General features: G+C 46.6%; 1 protein-coding gene across 2 annotated transcripts in view; it reads right to left on the bottom strand.

Moving 5' to 3' along the window:
• Positions 1–410: 410 nt before the first annotated feature.
• Positions 411–21,755, bottom strand: part of Eogt (EGF-domain O-GlcNAc transferase) — a 160,429-nt gene continuing 139,084 nt past the window's right edge. The window contains exons 13-16 of one of the 2 annotated variants that reach the window (XM_077641228.1): positions 14,236–14,322; positions 13,535–13,626; positions 3,721–3,823; positions 411–2,595 (exon numbers count right to left, since the gene is read on the bottom strand). In XM_077641228.1, the coding sequence (XP_077497354.1) occupies positions 2,419–2,595; positions 3,721–3,823; positions 13,535–13,626; positions 14,236–14,322 (459 nt within the window). In that variant the 3' untranslated portion in view covers positions 411–2,418. The remainder of the gene's footprint in view (positions 2,596–3,720; positions 3,824–13,534; positions 13,627–14,235; positions 14,323–21,755) is intronic. The other variant, XM_077641227.1, reaches the window with a different exon arrangement.

The raw sequence follows: 21,755 nt of genomic DNA, 5'->3' as shown, positions 1-21,755 counted from the left end.
CCACCTGGAGAGCTTAACAGTGCATAAAAAGCATTTGTGGCACTTAGGATCTTGAGAAATTTACACACTGTACCCTGATTACAGGTAGAATATGGGTAAATACCCTGAATAGCTGTCTCAGCTGCCTCTCTAATGATCTTCTACACGCCATTTTTAGGACTTTTCTTCTTTTCGAGAAAATGCGAAATCCGGGGAACCCTCTGGTTGGTGCTGGTCTCTCCAGCCTATGGCGCAATTAAGTGAAGCCACCTGCCCCACAGACCCAGAATACATGAAGTGAAAAGCTGTGTGGTGATGCAGACAGGGCTGCTTCTCTCCCATACATCACTTGCCATGCCGACACGGCTGCCAGCCAGAGCACCACAACTTCCATGGTATATTGCAGAGGCAGCAGTTTAGCACAACTCCTTGTGAAATCGGTCTATTCCTCACTTGCACCCTTTGATGACTCTGATGACACACAAGCATCACTTTGACACACACAACATCCCTGATGACATACAAGCATCCGTTTGAGACGGGCTGGTGGCGGTAGCCACCAGCCTATGTATTTTTCAGAGTGAAAGCAATGCTAGTGTCGCCCCCTCTCCCCGATAATTGGTAATCCACCTTCACCTTCTTGAAGCCCCCACCCACCACCAACCCGCCTGCCTACACTCTCAAGAAGGACTAGGTCCAACAGAAACCCCTGCAGCAGCAAAACAAAAAAGCGGCGGCCAAATCGAATTCAAAGATGCAGGGGAAAGCCAGCTGCCCTTCAGAAGCACCACCCACAAGCCACCTCACTACTCCATGCCCCTAGCTGGAGGATTGCCCACTCACCGAGCACCAATCTCAACCCACCTTCGCCCACCAGATAAATCCCGTCATGCATGTGAAGCCTTGGCTTAGAGTAAAAGCATTCACCGAATAAAAAAAAAAGGCATCAAATTGTCCTGTAATTATTTTTCTTCTTAGCTCTAAAATCAATCACACAAAATTAAAAGCACTGTCTAGAAATTCACCCTTTTTAAACACAAACTGCATTAACTTTAATGGAACAATACGTCTCTATCACGGAGTAGTGCTTCCATCTGTAGGGTGCATGCTATGTTGTCAAAAATCTAGAGAGCATCTCCATACTGGGATAGTGCGACGTGGAAGCCACGAACACATTTCTCCATAGAAGCTGAGCCTCACTCTGTGCCTGGCACCCGTTCTTGTCTCAGCAGCCAAGCACTGGGCCCTCGTGGCGGATCTCTTCTTGGGCATGTCTTTTTCTTCCGCAGCCCCAAGTGGCTCATGCCACTGGTCTGGCCAAGTAGTGTTCCCCCTCTCGGATGTGATGGGAAAGCTGGAGATAACCGACCATGGTGCTGCAGCCTCAGCAAGCTGATGTGGTATGTTGATGAACAAGCTGATGAGGCAAGGAGGCTTCATCGCCGAGGCCCCATAGTGCACGGCACACAAACTGAAGCAAGGTGGAATCGAGGGCAAGCAATCGCCAAAGGAGTGACAAAGGCGTTTCAAAATTCCCCTATGGGATTACAAGTTCTCTCTCTGTGGCCTTCTGTGGTTCTGCAACAGGCTCATGGGATTAGCATTGGCTTGCCTGTCTATGCTGCAAAAGCCGCTTCTGAGAGCTGAACTCAGTGCATAGTCCAGTGGTGCACAAGGTGTCGCTTAATTTCATGTTACATTGCCGTAATGTGGCGAGAATTTTTGTCACCTTGCGCCAGTCCGCCTCCACAGTAGAACACATTAACGCTATTTTGGTAATGCAGCTGATAACGACTGCGCGAAACACATGTTCTCGCTTCAGCCTGAGCATGGCCCAATAAAGCTTGTCTGCAGAGTGAAATTAGGCATCGACAACAGCACCATGCAAGCTGTAGCCAGTTTGTAATGAGCTTAGCCAGAGAGCATACTAAGACTTAACATATCTCCACCCCAATATGCTCCCCACCCCTACCCTTTCTTTCCCCTACAGTCTGCGTGCCTTCCCTGCATGTCCCTATTGCTCTGAACCCTATGCCGATCTGGAACAACATTCCCTTTTCTCCTACTCCATTGCCATTCAATCCTCTCATTATCCACACCCCTTTACCTCAATGTGGCAGGCCTGGCTAGCCTTGGAGCTGACGGACCACTTGACTTTGGCGACACTCGCAGAGGATATCCTAGACGCTTACTCCTGGATTGGAGAAGTTCTCTCTCTCTCTCGCTCACTCAACTGGTTCCACCACCATGTATACTAAGGCTTTTGGAAGCACCGATAGGAAAGGCCCCATGTGTCACCACCACTGGGAACAGCCACAGAGCTGCAGTGGCTTGAGTCCTGCTCCTCACTAGCCAATTGTTATATAAATCGAATCATCAGTACGTCGAAGTAGTGTTTTGCTTGTAACTTCGGCTTCAGTACCCCTAAGTTCGACTGTATCACATTTCGTCATGAGTGTGCTCCTCCCTGCTGCTGCCACTGGGAGCTTCGCTGACAGCCAGTGGGCGCGCCTTCCTGACGTGGTTGATGGCCTTGCTCAGCAGGCGAATAAACTCGTCACTGTCGAAGTGATAGTTCGTGAACTTGGCGTGAGCTCCGAGGGTTGGGTGGTGTCCCTGGAAAAGCACCGAGAGAGAAAGGAAAAAGAATAAATCTTGCACATCCACGGCAAGTACTTTATTCCAGTGTGACTTGGAAAAGGGGAAGGCTGCAATGCAAGACCTGTATGCCTCACAGTAATGAAAGCCACCATGAGGCGACATATACTTCACATAAAAAAAAAAAAATGTCAGGTGTCCCACTTAAGTAAGGCCCCAGCTAAATGCAATCAGACATATGTACGTATGCCCAATTTCGGGCATGCGTACGTACGTCCCTAAAGCCTGCTTTGAGGAAGGCGGCTCCCACCTGCCCACTAGGTTGTGGGCACCCTGCCAGATGTGTACACCTGGCACGCTTTCACCTGGGTGAAGGATACACTTGGGTGAACGCCTTCAAGGTAAATGCCTTCAGCATAAAGGCCTTTAGGTCAAAGGATTTTATGCCAAATGCCTTTAGGGTAAAGACCTTATGGTAAAGGCTTTTAGGGTGAAGGGTCTTCATGGCAAACTTCTTTCTGGGTAAAGTCCTTTAGGTAGAAAGCCTTTATGGTGAAGTACTTTAGGTCAAAAGCTTTTATCACGTAAAGGCTTAAGTGCCCACCGTAACAAGTGTTACTGCACGATATTCCGCACTTAAGCCATGCTAAACCGCTTGCTAGTTTTTTGGAAAAAAACGAAGAGCCGTGGACGACTAAAACCCACTCATTGCTGTTCAAAGTCAAGTGGCTTAATCTTTAGTACTTATTCTATTCTGAGAAGTTAGCTCATTGGTTAAGACAAACTATCTAACTTCTTAAATATTGCCTCCAGGAAAAGTGTGAATTCCAAAGTTGTAGACTACATCAAAGACAGCCAACTGAAATGTCTACAAAAAGGTACTGTTTACATAGCTTTCTTTAACGGCCCTGAAAGAAAGTGTGCGAAATTCAAAATCTACCACCTTACAGCGGTGCTGCTTGTGTGTCCCAGATGCGGTTTGAGAGAGAAAAAACTCATTATCCCGCTCCAAATATAAATGCAAAGCCTTGTTAGAGACAGAATTCTGAAGATAAGCTTATTTTTTCCTCTGACAGCCAACCAGACAATAAGGAGCGACTTACTGGGCGAAGGCTTTCGGAAATGAATTCCAGCTGCACCCACCTCGTCTTCAGGTCGAAGTTTCGCGTCGTCCTCCCAAGTGATGTACTTGACCCCACGTAGTCGTGCCAGGTCCTTGTAGCACACCGGGTCCTCACAGTTGAAGCTGAAAGAACTTTTCACCTCAGAATGAACACTATCTTGGTCCTTTGAATTCCTCTTTCTTAGTACAACGCAAGAAAAGAAAATGTTAGGAACGCATGCGATTGTGATATTCTGCACATAAAAAAATATCAGTGATAAAAATGAGGGCATCAGGAACCTGTCACTACTCTTCTCTTCGAGCTATCATATACAGCACTACAGTGATAATAAAAAGAGGATAAATACCTGTCCTGGTGAATGCTGATTGATATACAGTCAAAACTCGATTTAACGAAACTCGATTTAACGAAAATCTCGATTTAACGAAGGTATCCTAATTCCCCCTCAGACGCCCATAGGGTTCAATGCTTTGACTAACCCGAAATAACGAAACCGATTCCGTGATCTGTCCCGATTTAACGAACCTTTTTTCGAGAAATAAAGGTGAAAAAGTGTTAATTTTTGGTCTATTTTGTAGACAGCACCCCAAAATTTATTGATTGTGAGTCAGCGGTAACAGCGCGCAGCATCTTCATCCCGTCGCTTTTTTCAAACTGCGCGGCGCAAAACGAGTTTTAATTTTGAGTCGAGCTCACGAGATGGCGCCAGCAGTAAAAGTTTCGTGCCACATTTCATAGATGGCGCTGTTGCAGTTCGCTGTTCGCTGTTGCAGAACAGTTAAGACAGGAGGAATTAATGGTATATGGTTTAGCGGAAACACATCTTAGAGACATGGAGCAACCACCCTGTAACCCAGACTACGCATGGGAATATTGCAATAGAACAGAGGGCAGCAGAAAGGGAGGTGGAATTGGGGCATTCATTCATAAAAGTATGAATTTTCAAAGGGTTAGACTGGGATGCAGGGAACATTTATGGCTAACAGGAACAGTGGCAGGCAAGCAAACACTCCTTGGCTTTGTATACCTGTGGACAGGGGTTAATGCCAAAGAGGAAAACAGGAAAATGTTAGAATGTATTGCAAGCGACATTGATGAGCTAGGAGGACAGGGCGAGATAATTATATTAGGCGACATGAATGCACACATAGAAGACCTGGATGGGTACACGGATTCGACAGAAAGCATGCTGCAGGACATGTGTGACAGGCATGATTTAGTTGTATGCAACAGCACCGAGAAGTGTGAAGGGCTCATAACATGGGAGGCGGGGAGTCTGCACTCGACGATAGATTATGCACTAATGTCACAGAGGACGTATAACAGATTAGGGGTAATGAGCATAGATGAAGATGGTTCCAGAAGTCTAGGTAGTGACCACAAGCGTATCAAGTTGAGCTTCAGAAGAAAAAGCAATGTAGGACTGAATCAAGATAAACAATCAGGGGGAAATTTTTACTCAGAAAAGCAATTGGAAGTAGCAGCCAAACAAATCGAGAAAGTAATTTTTGAGGATAGTGAAACAGAATGGACTTATACCAAATTAACTCGATTACTGGAGCTAGAGCTAGCCAAGGTGCGAGTAAAGCTAAAAGGGAAAAGATGCAAACCCAAGAGTTGGTGGGATGAGGAGGTCAAGAGGGCAATAGAAAAGTGCAAGGAAGCATCCAGGGAACACAGATATTCCAAGAAGAGGGGGGAACCAAAACCCGAAGTAGACAGAAAATGGGACACCTTCATAAAGTGTAGAAGGGACGCATCCTATTTGATTAATGAGAAAATTAGAAGAAAGGGTGCCCAATGGATGTCAAAAGTAAATAAAAAGGATAGAAAAGCAGCCCAAAAATTCTGGAAACATCTAAATGCAATGAGTAATAAAACTAGGCTAGAACAAAGGTTTATTGTTACAGATGAGGGTATTCGACTAGAAGGGGATGAAGCAATAAAACACATAGGAACAAGGATGACGGAAAAATTTTCAGCAAAGCACGTGGTACATAATTTATCGAAGGAGGATAGACCGGTTACAGCAATAGCTTCACTTGAGCAAGGAGAGTGGGAAAGGGCAGAGAAGAAGGTTCCTAGTGGCACATCAACAGGACCAGATGGTATCCCGATTATGTTGATAAAGAAGTTAGGACCAAAATCCAAGCAAACATTAATACAGGTAGTGAACAAAATGATAGTGGATGAGAAAGTTCCCGAAGAATGGCAATTAAGTAGAATGAACATGATATATAAGGGAAAGGGGGACAAAGCAGACGTAAGTAACTATCGCCCCATAACAGTGACATCTGTGGTTTACAGGGTGGTGATGCAAATTATAAAGGATAGACTGCAGGCTTGGGTGGAGAACGAGGGGGTGTTAGGGGAACTACAGAATGGGTTCCGGAAACAAAGGAGGTTGGAGGACAATCTATTTTCATTGACACGGTGTATAGAAATTGCGGAAAAGGAACATAGGCCCTTATTGCTAGCATTTCTGGATATTAGGGGAGCCTATGACAACGTTACTCAGGAGCATTTGTGGGACATATTGGGCACATTGGATGTGGAAAATGGAGTAATTAATCTTTTAAAAGATATATATAGAGGTAACAGACTGCTCATAAAATGGGAAAAAAATGTATCAGGGCCTGTAGAGATACAGCGGGGGCTTAGACAAGGATGTCCTCTGTCACCTTTGTTGTTCATGTTGTACCTGCAAGGTTTGGAGGCCAAGCTAGAGGGGAGCGGACTAGGTTTCAACCTATCTTTTTTCAAGCAAGGGGAATTGATTAAACAGACATTACCGGGACTAATATATGCGGACGATATAGTGATAATGGCTGACAACAAGGAAGACCTGCAGAAGTTGTTAGACATATGCAGTACAGAGGGAGATAGATTAGGCTTCAAGTATAGTAAGGAAAAATCTGCAGTCATGACATTTAATGAAGAGGGCGGCGAGCATAGAATACAGGAGTTCGTGCTAAAAGTAGTGAATGAGTACAAGTATCTTGGGGTGTGGATAAATAACAGTGTTGAGTATCTGACAGAGCATGAAAAATATGTAATGAATAAAGCTAGTAGGAATGCAGCTGTCATGAAAAATAGAGCACTGTGGAATTACAATAGGTATGAGGTGGTAAGAGGGATCTGGAAAGGGGTGATGGTCCCTAGCCTGACCTTCGGGAATGCGGTCCTGTGTATGAGGCCAGATGTTCAAGCAAGGCTGGAAATTAGGCAACGGGGAGTAGGGAGGTTAGCTTTGGGAGCACATGGCAATACACCAAATCAGGGGGTACAGGGTGATATGGGATGGGCGTCTTTCGAGAGCAGAGAGGCTAGCAGTAAGATAGCATTTGAGGAACGATTGAGAAGGATGGAGGAAAAGCGGTGGGCTAGGAAAGTTTTCAGATACCTGTATATAAAGAATGTCGACACGAAATGGAGAAAGTGAACTAGAAAATTGACAAGCAAATATCTGGACAGCAGTAAGGGGGCAAATCAGCAATTATCGGTTAAGAAAAAGGTTAAAGGAACAGAGAGAGCTTTGTGGAAAACAGGGATGCTGACGAAATCGGCACTAGAAACATACCGGACCTTTAAACAGGAAATTGTCAAAGAAAATATCTATGATAATTGTAGGGGAAGTTCTTTGTTGTTTGAGGCCAGGACTGGAGTTTTGCGGACTAAGACGTATAGAGTCAGGTACCAGGAGATAGACACTTTGTGCATTGCGTGCGGAGAGGAGGAGGAAACAGCTGAACACTTGATACTTTTCTGTAAAGGGCTTCACCCTACAGTGGAAGGCAGCGAGGCTGACTTACCCAAGGCATTGGGGTTTAGGGATAGTGAAGGGAAAGTGGATTTTAAGAGGTTAGAAGTAACCAAGCGAAGGTTATCTGATTGGTGGCTAAAAGCAAGACAGGAGTAAAATTTCACAAGACATGGCTAGGTGGCTTGAGCCACCGCCCGATGTAAACGGTTCAGCCGTATCCATCCACCCATCCATCCATCCATCCATCCATGTTTTTTTTGTGTGTGTGTTTGTGTGTTGCGCTCTGTGTTCGCTCTTGTGCGGATTTCCCCGTGCCTTTGAACGCACGTCTTTGTCAAGCTAAGCTTGTTAGGCCTCCATCAGTCTAGCCTTGCTATCGTGAACGCGGACGTGGTGTGTGCGAGCAAGCGCGCCGCTAACCCTCCTGACTAGCAGATGGAGCCCTGCAAGAAACGAAAAAGGCTTACCCTGGACGAGAAAGCGGACATAATTCGTGCTGTGACAAGTGGACAGAAGAAATGTGACATGGCTGCATCACATGGCATTCCAGCGAGGACTGCCGGTTTCGGTACACTAGGCCCTGAAACTGCCGAAGCTGGTCCGGACTGCGCGAGCGCCGTGCACGAGGATGAAGATGCCTGGGAACACCTTCGCTCAGTGGATGAAGTGCCCACAGGCATAAGTTTCTCAGACTATGTGAACACCGACGCAAACGCAGTCACAACGGAAGTTTTGACTGATGCCGATATGTTGCGGCTTGTAGGAAGCGTGGAGGGAGTGACGGCTGAAGACGCTGCCGACGACCCTGCAGGTGCCGAAGCTAGCTCCCGTGCCGACACCAGGTCAGGTGATGGATGCTCTCGATCTGCTGCGACATTTTGCCGGCGCACACGAGGGGACGGAAGACGCGCTGGACGCACTTCAGACCTACGAGAAATCGGTGCGGCCGTTGCTCACAAAGCGCACGCAGGCAAAGATCACCGACTTCTTTGGCGGAAAATAAATTTGTAGGCCCCTCGGGCCTTTCTTGTCGAGTAAGAATTTTTGTTGTTTCTTTTCATACGCGCTAGCGGCGCCGGTCATGGTGTTGGCGCTACCCACTCGAAAGTAGCGCGGGGGGTCATGACGATGACCATACGGACCCCCAAAGATTGCGCTAGTTGTACGATTACCAACTTTGGCGCCTATTTGTCATTAGCTGTGCGGCTTGCCGTCCCGTCGGCGGTATTTAGGGAAGATTGTTGCGCCGCTAGCCGAACCGTCCTTTGGGTCGGTGCTACCGGCGTGAATTCGTCACGCGCGAGTGTGACGAAAAGTGAAAATGGTACGTGCTAACCGATACGACCGCGATAAGCTGGTACGGTTTATGCGGATGCAAAATGCATTATGTTCAATGGGTGCTCAGTCGGGGACTTGACTTTACTACTTTTAAAACGAAAGTACTGTTTAAGCGGGTACGTTTTAACGAGGTTTTACTGTAATCGAATGTACTGAATTATGTGCCCAAGAAATGCCTCATTCAATTTAATGAAGTTCTCGAATTAACGAAATAATTCACGGCTCCCCTCAACTTCGTTAAATCGAGTTTTAACTGTATTCTGAAACCTTATAAGGCTCACTGCTGCGGAGCATTGGCCTCCGCCGTCACATGCAGCATACTTTTCGCTGTGTCTAACCTGCGCTGTGCTTCCTCCTGCATAGCACAGCCTCCGCTCCTCTTCGGCCACCTGCTATAAGTTGTCGTCGCCACGTGGTAGAGCGTCTACCATGGTAGGTGCTCTACCACGTGGCGACGTGGTAGAGCACCTACCAATTACGCATTCAGTACGCCACTAGTGACCGTACTAAATGGATAGACAGATGCTAGGAACGTTGCCTTTGGGATGACAGCAGATAATGCGATGCTCGGTACTTTTTACTTACTTTAAATTTTTTAAGCAATCCACTACACTTCAAGGTACTGCATAGAATCTCTACATTTTTTTAAAGTTCCATAGCCTTCCACACTATGCCAGTACTGAGTCCTGAACTTGCATATTCAGGTCACTGCCCTGATTTTAAACCATCAATACTTCAATCGTCTTTTACTAATGCCTACTGCAGATTAATTCATAATTCATGTGTTATCTATCAACCCTAAGGTCTTGGGGAGTTGTACAAAGAACTGTATGACTCAACGACGGCGAAACCAAGAAACGTGCTCTGTAGTCATCTGTGAACAGAATCTCCACTGCTTAAACTTGCACTCAATTCAGACCTGACCAAGAACTTTTGAGCTAAGGTGAGGAAATTGCCTAAGACAATTAAGAATAATGCAGAACCAAATGCGTGCGGTTACAAACATTCCAGATTAATCTGATAGCATCTATAGTTAGAAATCAAGTGATAAAGCCACGTGCTGTTGGCTTTGAGCATGAACAAGGATATGTTACAAAGCTTTGCAGCAATATGTTCAATTATTTCTACAGATTTTCCACAAACCAAATGTGTCATTATCTTGATTATATTAACTTATTTTTGTAGCTTTGCATTCTAAGACACCTTGACCTCTCTTTAAACAGGACACTGCCTCTTGAATTATCACAGAACAATTCCTTCCTGATTTGCCTTTTCTGTTTTTTATACAGGTGCAGAGTCTGCCTTTTTTCCACTGAATTAATCCAGTTCTCACCCTTTGCAATTTTGATCTGACCATTAAACTTTACACTTTGTCATTCTGGTTTCCTTTAAATTTCTAATTAGTTTCCTATCCCTTTTTCACAACTTCGAATCAATGCCCTTTCTGTACAAGTACTTAAATAGTTTAACTGCCCATCTCCTCTCCTCCAGTTTCCCCCTGCGTTTTTCATACAATATTTTACTTTGTGCTTCCTGCACTTCAAATGGTCCTCAGCCCATGTCCCCCTGCAGTGTCTCATTTGCGCATTTTACCGTGAGCACCTTGCCAATCAATCTTTGTACTATTTCTAGGCCAAACTCAACCTCTGCCCTTGGGCACAATAAAGCATTCCCAAAAGTGAGCACTAGAATTAATGCGAAAGCATTAGATGGCTTCACATGAAAAACGTGGTGTTGCATAAAAAGTGGCAGCACTACAGAAACTTGAGATTGGTCAAAATGGTGTGAAGTAATCAAAGGAAGGAAAATAGGAGAAGTTAACCAGTACTAGTCAGTACTAGCGTTCACAACTGCACCAACTACAAAGAAATAATATAAAATTAGTATAGCACTGAAATACAATTAGAAAAAAATTATAATAAAATTGGAATGGAATTGGAATAATGTAATGCTTTCACATTACTCACAAGTCAGTTGCTTAAGTGCTCCCTATAATATTTCCTTTCCAAATGTCTCCCAGAACTTCACACCTAGAGCACCCTTGTATTGCCCTATGCTTCATCATCGTGGCACCTTTTTTTTCATCTATTCTGTTCATGCCTTACCACCTATAGCTCGTTCACCCGTACCTCGAGATACTTGTATTCTGCCACCCTAATGGCTTTGTAATGGGGGCGCCTGTTCAGTGGTATCGTTGAATATCATCAAACTAGATTTATTTCACTAAAGTAAAGCCCACAGCATCTCCTTTGATCGTCTCTATAAATACTTGCAATGCACTATAAACCTCCTTGCTTATCAGCTTATAGAAAATACGGCAGCAGAGGTGCTCGCTCTCAACAAGAGTGTGAAACACCAATTTAAGAAAAAAAATAGAAAAGGTGTTGAAAAGTTATCTTTCACACTGACAGGAGACAAAGCCTGTTAGAATACTTATGTTCTGGAGGACCTTATATGGCACTGCCACATAAAAGCACATCACCTTTTTTATACATGGAAACAAGGTACATAACCTGCTAAGGCACTGAACACAGCTCACCATAAAGTAACATGTGCTTATTAATGTAAATGCATTGCATGGCTCATCGACATGCAAACCCAGCGTAGCCCAGAGTGTCACCGTTACAAAACTCGCGATTGGTCGGAACACTGCAGCGACATCAAAGGCGGGAAAATACGAAATGTTAACCAGTAAGAGCCAGTGCTACTAGTACTTATAACTGTACTAACTACAAAGGAATAGAACAAAATTAGAATAGGATTTGAATAGAATTAGAATACAATTAAAAATGGGATTGGAATAGAAATGGAATACTTATCCGTTACTCGCACGTAAGTTCTTAAGTGCACACGGGAAATTTTTGTTTACCAAAATTCGTTATCGTTTATCAGAATTCATTAGTACTCGTCATCAGAATTTTTATGCACCAGCCGCCGTGATGGCTGAGTGGCTATGGCGCCCGGCTGTTGGACTGAAAGACGCGGGTTCGACCCTGGCCACAGTGGTCGAATTTCGATGGAGGTGAAATTCTAGAGGACCGTGTGCTGTGCGATGTCAGTGCATGTTAAAGAACCCCAGGTTGTCGAAATTTCCGGAGCCCTTAACTGCGGCGTCCCTCATAGCCTGAGTCGCTTTGGGACGTTAAACCCCATAAACCAACCAATTTTTATGCACCACTCAGAAAGCAGGCAAAATAGTTCAACATGTAAATATTGCAGCAAAGTGTGCCAAACATGCAGAGCTTGACTGAATGAGTTGAACTTTTCCCTGTTACGAAAAAGGTAAAAATGTTCCAAGATTCTTCATCCGCCTTTGGTGTAGAGCAGTGACAACTGCACTGAAGGTGATAAGAAATATGTACCAAAATTACCTAACTCAAACGCACAACTAATTTTTCTTCATAAAACCAAGGAACTCAAAATTTGTGCATAAGTTTCAAAGACTAAAGACACCAAATTTTTGGCTGCGTGTTATTTTTTTGGAATGGTTCTCAAAACAGTAGTGTACATAAGTGACGCTGTGGAATTCACCGCCTACACCAACTCAATAATTTATAACTTAATTTTTTGTCATGATGTTCTGGTTTCAAAGACCAAACGACGGCTCCGACGTAACAGATGATTTGAGGTCACATGAGCCATGCAAAAACTGCGGTGTAATTGGTGCTTGTTCATTTTTTGTGATTCCAATTTTTGAGCAGGCTTGCGTAAGAGCTGGTGTGAATTAAACTGAAGAAAGCAGCAACCATACTGCAGTTTTTGTGCACCTCATGTGACCTCAAATCGTCTGTTACGTCACGGCTGTCGTTTGGCCATTGAAACCAAAACAGCATGAGAGAAAAAGTTCAATTATATATTATTTACCGCTTGCTGGTGCTATCAATGCACCTCTTCATGCTTTCTAATGTGCTGCGCATCACTGCAAAGACAGAACATGCACGTAAAATTTGGCATCTTTTCAGGTCCACATGCTGCAACGAATCATCCTCCATGTGGTGTATCGCATATGAACTGCAACCATTTTTGAATCCTCATTAAACATTGGGTGGTGCCTCACGCACTCACCAGCCATGCTGTCACCTCATTCATCAAAGTGCCCTTCAGCATGTTGGACGAGAAAAATTCATGAGAGACATCATTCAACCACTATCCATAGAGCACCCTCGTGCAACATTTGACTCGCTTGTCCAGGCAGCCATCCAGTGGCTGCAGTTTGGATGTCACGCACCCGGATACTACGACCAAGTTGGTGCTTACGTACAGGGAGTTCAGCTTTAATTAACGGTAGAGATGAACAGAGCTGTCATATCGGCTTGGGTGTACATCATACATGCTGTTTATTGGTTTTAGGGGAAAGAAAATGGCGCATTATCTGTCTCATATCTGGGCGGATACCTGAACCACGCCATAAGGGAAGGAATAAAGGAGGGAGTGAGAGAAGAAAGGAAGAAAGAGGTGCCGCAGTGGAAGGCTTTGGAATAATTTCAACCATCTGGGGACCTTTAACGTGCACTGTGCTGGCGCCTTAGCGTTTTGTCTCCATAAAAATGCAGCCGCCGCGGTTGGGTTCGAACTCGGGAACTCCGGATCAGTAGCCGAGCGCCCTAACCACTGAGCCACCGCGGTTTTTATGGTCAAAAAGTGGGTGATAGAGTAAGGCAAATATAGTGACCAATAGGCTCACTTGCGCACACGCACCCGCCCACTTATACGCATCACATGGATTACTCACATCTCAAAGAGTACGGCCCAGTCCGGCTGAAAGAGCACATGTGTCAGCCCAGCACCATGCATTCCGATGAGCACGTCAGTGTTTGCCATCACCTGCAGGTGGGAGGAAAGTGAGGGCAGGTTGCTGCAGTGCAAGAGGTAGCGGTGACTGAATTCACATGCCCCTTTCCTTTGTGCCTTTGGTACATGCTACAAACATCAAAGCAACTTAAGGGGGACGCAGCTTTTAGCAAAACTGTTATTTCTTGATGCATTTACGTCAAATTTTTCGAGCACATTAGAAATAACTTTATGACTACTCTCACCAAATTTCACTGTTCTAACTCCAAAAAATTGCTTTCTAATATATATCTTTTTTCCTGAATCTCATGAAAAAGCTATACAGTTACGAAAACATGGCAGAAGGTTGGTTCAACATTCAATGCTTTTCTACTGGCATGCTACAGGTCAAGACATTCTTAAATTTTTCTTTTGCAAAGCACAAATTTTCGTTTTGAATTTTTGCAATGCAGTGTCCACTGGCATATCTCGAGTGAGAAGAAATTTTCTAAGAAATTTAAAATTCGCAATTGAAAAACAAATAACCCCTTGACCTGCACTATGGTCCTGGGGGTGCAACAAATCAATTTTTTGGCCATTTTTTGGGGTTCCACAGCAGCACCCTCCCCAAATAAATACACATACACAACTCTGTGAACAAACCTCGATCTGGTGACGGAATTCGATTGCATGGTTGAACTGCACCCTCTGCACAGTCACCCCCGGGAGCTTCCTCGCTGCAGCAAGGAGCTGGATTTGTCAAGAGAGAAAAAGAGACACCCACTAGACTTTGTAGACACAAGATTTATTTTGGGGAGTGAAATCACTGTTGTCTCCTGAAAGCGCCCCTAACTTTGCCTGTCCTCACTACGAAGAACTGGAAACATCAAGCTAGCCTTGTAGCTGGCATTCATGTTCCAGTGTTAAAGTCACTTGGGACTGCGACAGCGGAGTACACTGCAGGACTCAATCCCCCCATGTTATCAGATATGTAAAATATTGACAGCCTTATTAGGTGCATCAGTGGTAACCTGCTGTTCAGTCTTGAATGATTTTGCACATCTACTTCACAAGCAGAACAGGGAGATAATATGCAGCATTTGTGAAACGCACAGCTGCAACAGCTACCCAAGGGGCTAGCACATAAACGGGGCGCTCAAACATTAAAGTTAAAAAAAACGTAAATGTAGTGGCAGACAGACCACAGACAGAGTCTTTGTCTATATTTCTCAACACCAATACATGACTGCATCATAAACTATAGGTTTGTGCGAATATTTGATAATTTAGAATATTCAGCCGAGCAATAAGGAATTCAGTACACAATACGATCCGAATTTTTGGTATTTAAAGTCTTGGAAGTACCGTATAGACATGTGTAAGGGCCTCACTCTTTAATGCGAAAGCATTTCTAGGCTATGTCAATGGGGTCTTGTCCGCAAAGCGTGTCATCAAAACGTGTTCGTAGCAGTTGTGATGTTTTCGAAGAGGTAGCGCCAAATGAGCGGTTGTAATCGAAAGAAGATGTGAGGATGATGCCCCCAAAAAGTTATGTCAAAAGGATGATTAGTTAATTATATAGAGCCAAAAATGTCGAATTAGCGCGGACAAGAAAACAGCAGTGGACTGTAAAATAGTAGAAAATTGTAAAAAAGAGCGAAATAAAAGTTTGAAATGAATTGAGACGTGTTTGAAAGAAATAAAATAAAAGGTTTGATGTGGAGTGATTAGGGAATTATAAGAAAAAATCAATGGACGTCTGAATAGGCTGGACGGATATATAGTAAGTGGGCGGGAATGAAAAGTGGCGCCAAGTTTGAAAACTAATGGTGGCGGCGCCAAATTTGAAAAATGAGTGATTGCAATGAAAAGAGGGTATAACCAGAGTAAAACTAGTTCATTAAGGTGAGTAATTACTGAAATGGGAAAAACAACCATGACGCCAAATTTGAAAGGCGACGAGTGTCAAGGAGGCATCAACGTTTTTGCATTCCTCCAGTGCGGGTAGCAGCAGTGACCTCTAATTTTCTTTTCAGATTAGAGCGCCAGTTTTCAGGGTGCAGCCCGTACACACTATTTGAGAAAAAAAAATTAAGCAAAAGCACACCAATCGTGTGCAATCAGGGAACGAGTGGCATTCATTCTACGTTCAATCGCCACCCATGAAGTCTTGCGACTGCGACCTGGTGCTGCACTCTGGTGCACGCTCATCCCAGAATAAGTAGCGCAGGCCGTCCGCGGTCAACGCATAGCCGTTGTCCCGCAGTTCCATCACATAGCAGGGCAGCATTTCTTGAAAAATTGTTTTTTTGGGGAAAGGAAGCAGTGCGGTATCTGTCTCACCTGAGCCACGCTATAAGAGACGGAATAAAGCAGGGTCAGAGAAGAAAGGAAGAAAGAGGTGCCGTAGTAGAGGGCTCTGGAATAATTTCGACCACCTGGGGAGCTTTAACCTTCACCAACATCGCACAGCACACGGGTGCCTTCATTTCATCTATAAACATTGGGCGCCTTAGCATTTCGCCTCTACTCAAACGCGGCCGCCGTGTTCGGGTTCGAACCCGGGTGCTCCGGATCAGTAGCAGAGTGCCCTAACCACTGAGCCACCACGGAGGGTGCAGCTCTTCTTCCAGCTCAGGAAACTTGCACGGCTTGCATCGGAAAGCGTGCTTTTTGCAGCTTGTGTTCCTCAATGCATCCTTTTGGTTGCACCATCGTCGGACGCACTTCTTGGCCAAAACAAATTTCCTGCCCGCCGCACGCTTGCCGTGTTCAACAGCAAACTCCCAGCCGTGTACATATTAAGGTGCTTGCCCATCGTGCTAAATTGCAATGCTCGGCGGCAGTACAAGAAAGCCATAACTACGGTAAAATAACCTGCCACCACAACTCCCGTGCCTTTGACAGCCACAATAGCTCACAACAGCCACAAAAAGCTGGAGCTGGTGATACTGAACCCGCCGCGATGGCTCAGTGGTTAAGACGCTCGTCTACCGAGTCTGAGCACCCGGGTTCGAACCCAACACCGGTGGCCGCGTCTCGTCTCGATGCAGGCGAAACGCAAAGGCGCCCATGTGCTGTAATATGTCAGTGCACGTTAAAGATCCCCAGGTGGTCGAAATTATTCTGGAGCCCTCCACTATGGCACTTCTTTCTTCCTTTCTTCTCTCAGTCCCTCCTTTATCCCTTCCCTTACAGCACCACTGAGGTGTCCGCCGAGATGTGAGACAGATACTGCACCATTTCCTTTCCCCAACAACCAATTTCAATTTCGATTTTGATTCACACTGATGCGGATACGGATAGCGGGAGCTCATGGCAGGGGAAAGAGATGATGATGATGATGATGAGCCGTGGCCTCGGGCGCCAACCGTGGCCGGCACGCAGAACCTCCTGTGCGTGTGCGCAGCCTCTGCGATCAAGCACACGACTGCTCGCACCTGGAGCTGATTGCAGAAGCCACGGCGCGAGCATTTCAATGGCTATTCACAGTGGGTCACAGAAAGTTCGGGTGGGGCCCTTACCAAGATCTTTTTTATTTTAATATTTCCTTCTGGAAAACAGGATGCGGCCCGTCATGGGTGCGGTACTTACACGCGTTTATATGGTATTCATCTCAAGTGAATAACATTTCTGGAACTCTCGCTTCGTGCGGTTTCGGTTCGAAGTGCTCCCTGTGGTATGGCCTCCTGGTGCGTGCAGAAGTAAAAGCAGCAGCTATATAAAGATGCGGTCGTGATTAAGACCAGCAGTCGGAGGCATATGGTGACCAGAGGCAATAAAATGGCGCAGCTTCCCTGCCTTCCACTTGTGTGTGGCCCAGTTGAGTAAGTAGCATGCCGAAATGCCACCCGTCTTGTAGTCTTGGACTCTGGCACAATACATGCTTTGGATGTTACCAGAAGGACCGGAAATTTGCCCTCGCGGTACCCTCGCAGTTCATTACCAAATGTGCATGAGCATTTCATTCAATAGCGCCGAAATGTCCTTCATGCAAGTGACGCGACAGTTCTCTGCAAAGGATCCTTGGCATTATCACTCTGCAACCTCATGGAAGAAATCAATCGGTGCAGGATAGTTCAGATGCGAATGGGGCAAGCTTCCCTTCAACTAAATTTCCTACTTCCAATGGCATCACCACTTTCATCAAGTGTGGGTCATTCAATGTAGCTGGACGCAACTGTTCCTTTAGTTTGTCGCCAACAAGGCAGGTTAGCCAACCCATGACATGAATGGCCACATCTTCTGTGTCCAGCTTGTCCGCGTGAACCCCTTGGACTCTGGACAAAGCATAGGTTTGGTCTGGTTTATCGGGTTGGGGCTGGGGTTTAACATTCCAAAGCGACTCAGGCTATGAGGGATGCCGTAGTGAAGGGCTCCGAAAATTTCGACCACCTGGGATTCTTTAACGTGCAGTGCCATCGAAGAATTTCGCCTCCATCAAAATTTGACCGCCGCCGCCGGGATCAAACCCGCATTTTTCAGGTCAGCAGCCGAATGCCATAACCACTGAGCCACCGCGGCGGCCGGACAAAGCATCGGCCAATACCAACTCCTTTCCCTCCTTTCCCTGGACATACTGAAAAATGACATCGAATGCACTGCATCAGCCTTGGGAAAAATCGCTGTAGTCTTGGAGGCATTTCACTCATACTCTTGTCTTCAACGACCACAAGTGGCTTGCAATCTTTGAATAATGACGCTGTAACAAAAAATAAACTCACAAAATTGTTCACATGCAAAAGCTGCAGCTGAAGCTTCCTTTTCAATCTGTTTACACTTAGGTTAAACAGTTGACAGTACTTGTGATTCACAAACCACAGGTCCTCAGTTTGGAACAGTGTGGCCACAGCAGAACTCGATGCGTCAGCCAACACCTTTATTGGTTTCCAAGGGCCCAAGATCCAGGGGCAGAGTCAGTGTTCAGACTAAGGCTTCCCATTCCTTGCTGTGCACTTTCCCCCATAAAGAAGGCCGCCGCCGTCTGGAAGACGTCGAAGTAACAAGAGTTAGCGCAGAGGCCGAGGCGCATGTCGACATTCGCACTTGATGAGAACGCACGAGTTCACTGTTCTTGGCCAAAGTTTTGGACGCCGGAGACGGAACCGCTGAGATCGCAGTGGGCGCGGCTCATTACGGATGGATGGAACATAAGAGCGTCCCTTTTGAAACGGGGTGGATTGCCACCATGCTCGGCTACGAATGCATGCACACCACCTAGCGGAGCGATCGACGCCTAGCTCCATCAGACAAATTATGATGCACATCTACCCGTTGCAGAGTTACACCCCCTCAAGGCACGTCCCAAACGGAACCTGCTTCGTTTGGAGGGTCAAGGTGGGCCTGGAATTCGGCTTGCGGTGCGATATGGTAGTGCTTCAATTAGTAATTGCATGTATACATTGTTTACCTATTATTTAATTGTGGTTTTATTCGCCTACCAAATTTGGTACACAACTGTCCCCAGATGGCTCCCCTTGTTGTCAGTGTATATAGTGTCATCATTGGCATGCGGCAGGTGGTTGTTTCTACAATGCTATTGTAGATAGCGCTACAAGTCTCAATCCGAGATGTTCTGTTTTCTAGTTGCTTCCACAGATGACGCTTTGATCTCAGGGTGGTAGCAGACCCCATGAAATCCCGAAACGTGATGAGCAAGAGCTAACACTCTTAAAATGCATTGTCCTGCTTTACCAAGGACCTGAGGGCTTCAGTTTTTCATGAAAGGTTGGTTAGATATGCACTTTCCGAAGTCGTTTACACACCAAGGAATCTCTGAACTTCTTGTCTACAAGATGGGCGAGGCATGCAAGATGTACTTAACAAGATCTGCATCTCGATGTATTCCATGCTTGAAGAGAGTCACTCAGAACTTAGAAACCGAACCTCTCCAGCCGAAAAAAATACACTTAGCTCTGTTCAAAGTCAAATCAGCATTGTGTGTTGCAGTTAGTGCAGCGCATAGGAACTCTGCGTGTTCTTCCTCCGATTTGCCCCAAACCAAGGACATCACCAATATAAACATTGTCAAGGCGTTTATTTGAAGCACAGGTCGGTTGGTCTTGGTTGACCGGCGACACGACGGGCACACTCACAGGCGTCGTTCGAAAAACCCAGCTGCACTTCGTCTGCTTCTTCGTTGTCCCGCTTGAACTCGTCCGCTTCTTCGCTGCGCTGCGCCTGTCGGTCCCATTACAATTACTCTCCCTCCGAAAAAGGAGCCATCCTGGCGACTTACGGAGAGGAGAGGATGGGCGGGTCATAGTAAGGCTTGAGGCGCTCAACGTGCACAGTTTCGCGCCCCCGGCGACGGTGGTCCGAAGAGGGAACGAGCGGCTCAACGATATAAGTCACCGGAGAAGTTTGGTGGACAACCCGGTAAGGTCCGTGAAAGCGAGACAGTAATTTCGTGGCGAGGCCGGGAGTGGAGGAAGGCACCCAGAGCCAAACGAGGGCGCCAGATGGGTATGACGCTGGAGGGTCCGGGGAATCCCGACGGTGCTTCTGATCCCATTGTTGCTGTATGGTGAAAGAGCGGGCAAGTTGCCGGCATTCTTCGGCATACAGGTGAGCTTCGGAGTGTAAGGTGGTCTCAAAAGGGTCAGGGTGATAAGGAAGGATGGTGTCCATGGTGGATGTAGGCTACCGGCCATATAAGAGGAAGAAAGGAGAGAACCCCGTTGTTGTCTGAGTAGCTGTGTTATACGCGTACGTGACAAACGGGAGCACTTGATCCCAGTTGGAGTGGGCGGTGTCAACGTACATGGCGAGCATGTCACTCAGAGTGCGGTTGAACCGCTCAGTCATGCCGTTGGTCTGGGGGTGATAGGCGCTGGTGTAGCGATGAACGATTTGGCATTGCTTGAGCAGGGCCTCGACGGCGTCCGAGAGAAAAACACGGCCGCGGTCACTTAGAAGTTCTTTCGGGGCGCCGTGACGAAGAACAAGACTGTGTAGAATGAAGTGAGCGACATCGTTTGCGGTAGCAGATTTGAGAGCCGACGTTTCGACGTAACGGGTGAGATGGTCAACGGCAACGATGATCCACCGATTATTAGCCGAAGTAGTTGGAAGCGGGCCATAAAGATCAATGCCGACGCGGTCAAAGGGACGGCCAGGGCAAGGTAACGGCTGCAAAGGAGCGGCGGCGGAGTGGGGAGGTTTCTTGCGACGTTGGCAGGCGGTGCATGACCGAATGTACTGACGTATGTAGCGGTACATACCTCGCCAGCAGAATCGCTGACGAAGGCGAGCATATGTTTTCAGTACACCGGCGTGGCCGCATTGTGGAGCGGCGTGAAAAGAGGCACAGATTGTAGCACGGAGGTGTCAAGGGATGACCAACAGCCACTTCCGGCCGTCGGGGAGGTAATTACGGCGGTATAAGAGGCCATCACGAACGGCGAAGTGGTGGGCTTGGCGGCGAAGGGTCCGGGTCGAATGATGCGGCGAGGGAGTGTTCAGGAAGTTTAGCAGCGAGGTGATCCAAGGATCCTTCAGTTGTTCGGAGAGCATATCAGGGATGTTGAACGAAGAGAATTCGTAGGCACAGACGAGGGCAGAGGTTGACTCGCATGGGAGTGGTGAACGAGAAAGGGCGTCGGCGTCCGAGTGCTTGCGGCCGGAGCGATAAATGACGTGTATATCAAACTCCTGGAGATGTAAAGCCCAGCGGGCGAGTCGGCCAGAAGGATCTTTGAGGGAGGATAGCCAGCATAGGGCGTGGTGGTCTGTGACGACATAGAAGGGCCGGCCGTAAATGTAAGGGCGGAACTTGGCAACTGCCCAAATGATGGCGAGACATTCTTTTTCTGTGACAGAATAGTTTGATTCCGCCTTGGTGAGGGCGCGGCTGGCGTAAGCGACGACGTATTCCGGATACCCAGGCTTTCGCTGGGCAAGAACTGCGCCCAAGCCCACACCGCTCGCATCAGTGTAAACTTCTGTCGGACAGGCGGGATCAAAATGGCGAAGGATGGGGGGAGAGACCAGCAGGCGGCGTAAAGTGCTGAACGCGGTATCGCAGGCGGGGGACCAAGACGAAAGGTTCGGGCTGCCGGCAAGAAGCTGCGTTAAAGGGGCGATGATACTGGCGAAATTTCGGAAGAAGCGGCGAAAATATGAGCATAAGCCTATAAAACTGCGAAGTTCTTTTAAGGTGGTTGGTTTGGGGAAGTCAGCGA

The sequence above is a fragment of the Amblyomma americanum genome, chromosome 10, assembly GCF_052857255.1.
Source record: "Amblyomma americanum isolate KBUSLIRL-KWMA chromosome 10, ASM5285725v1, whole genome shotgun sequence".
In the NCBI taxonomy this organism is placed as follows: domain Eukaryota; kingdom Metazoa; phylum Arthropoda; class Arachnida; order Ixodida; family Ixodidae; genus Amblyomma; species Amblyomma americanum.
Note: the sequence above shows the minus strand (reverse complement) of the source record. Positions and strands in the feature narration are given on the sequence as shown.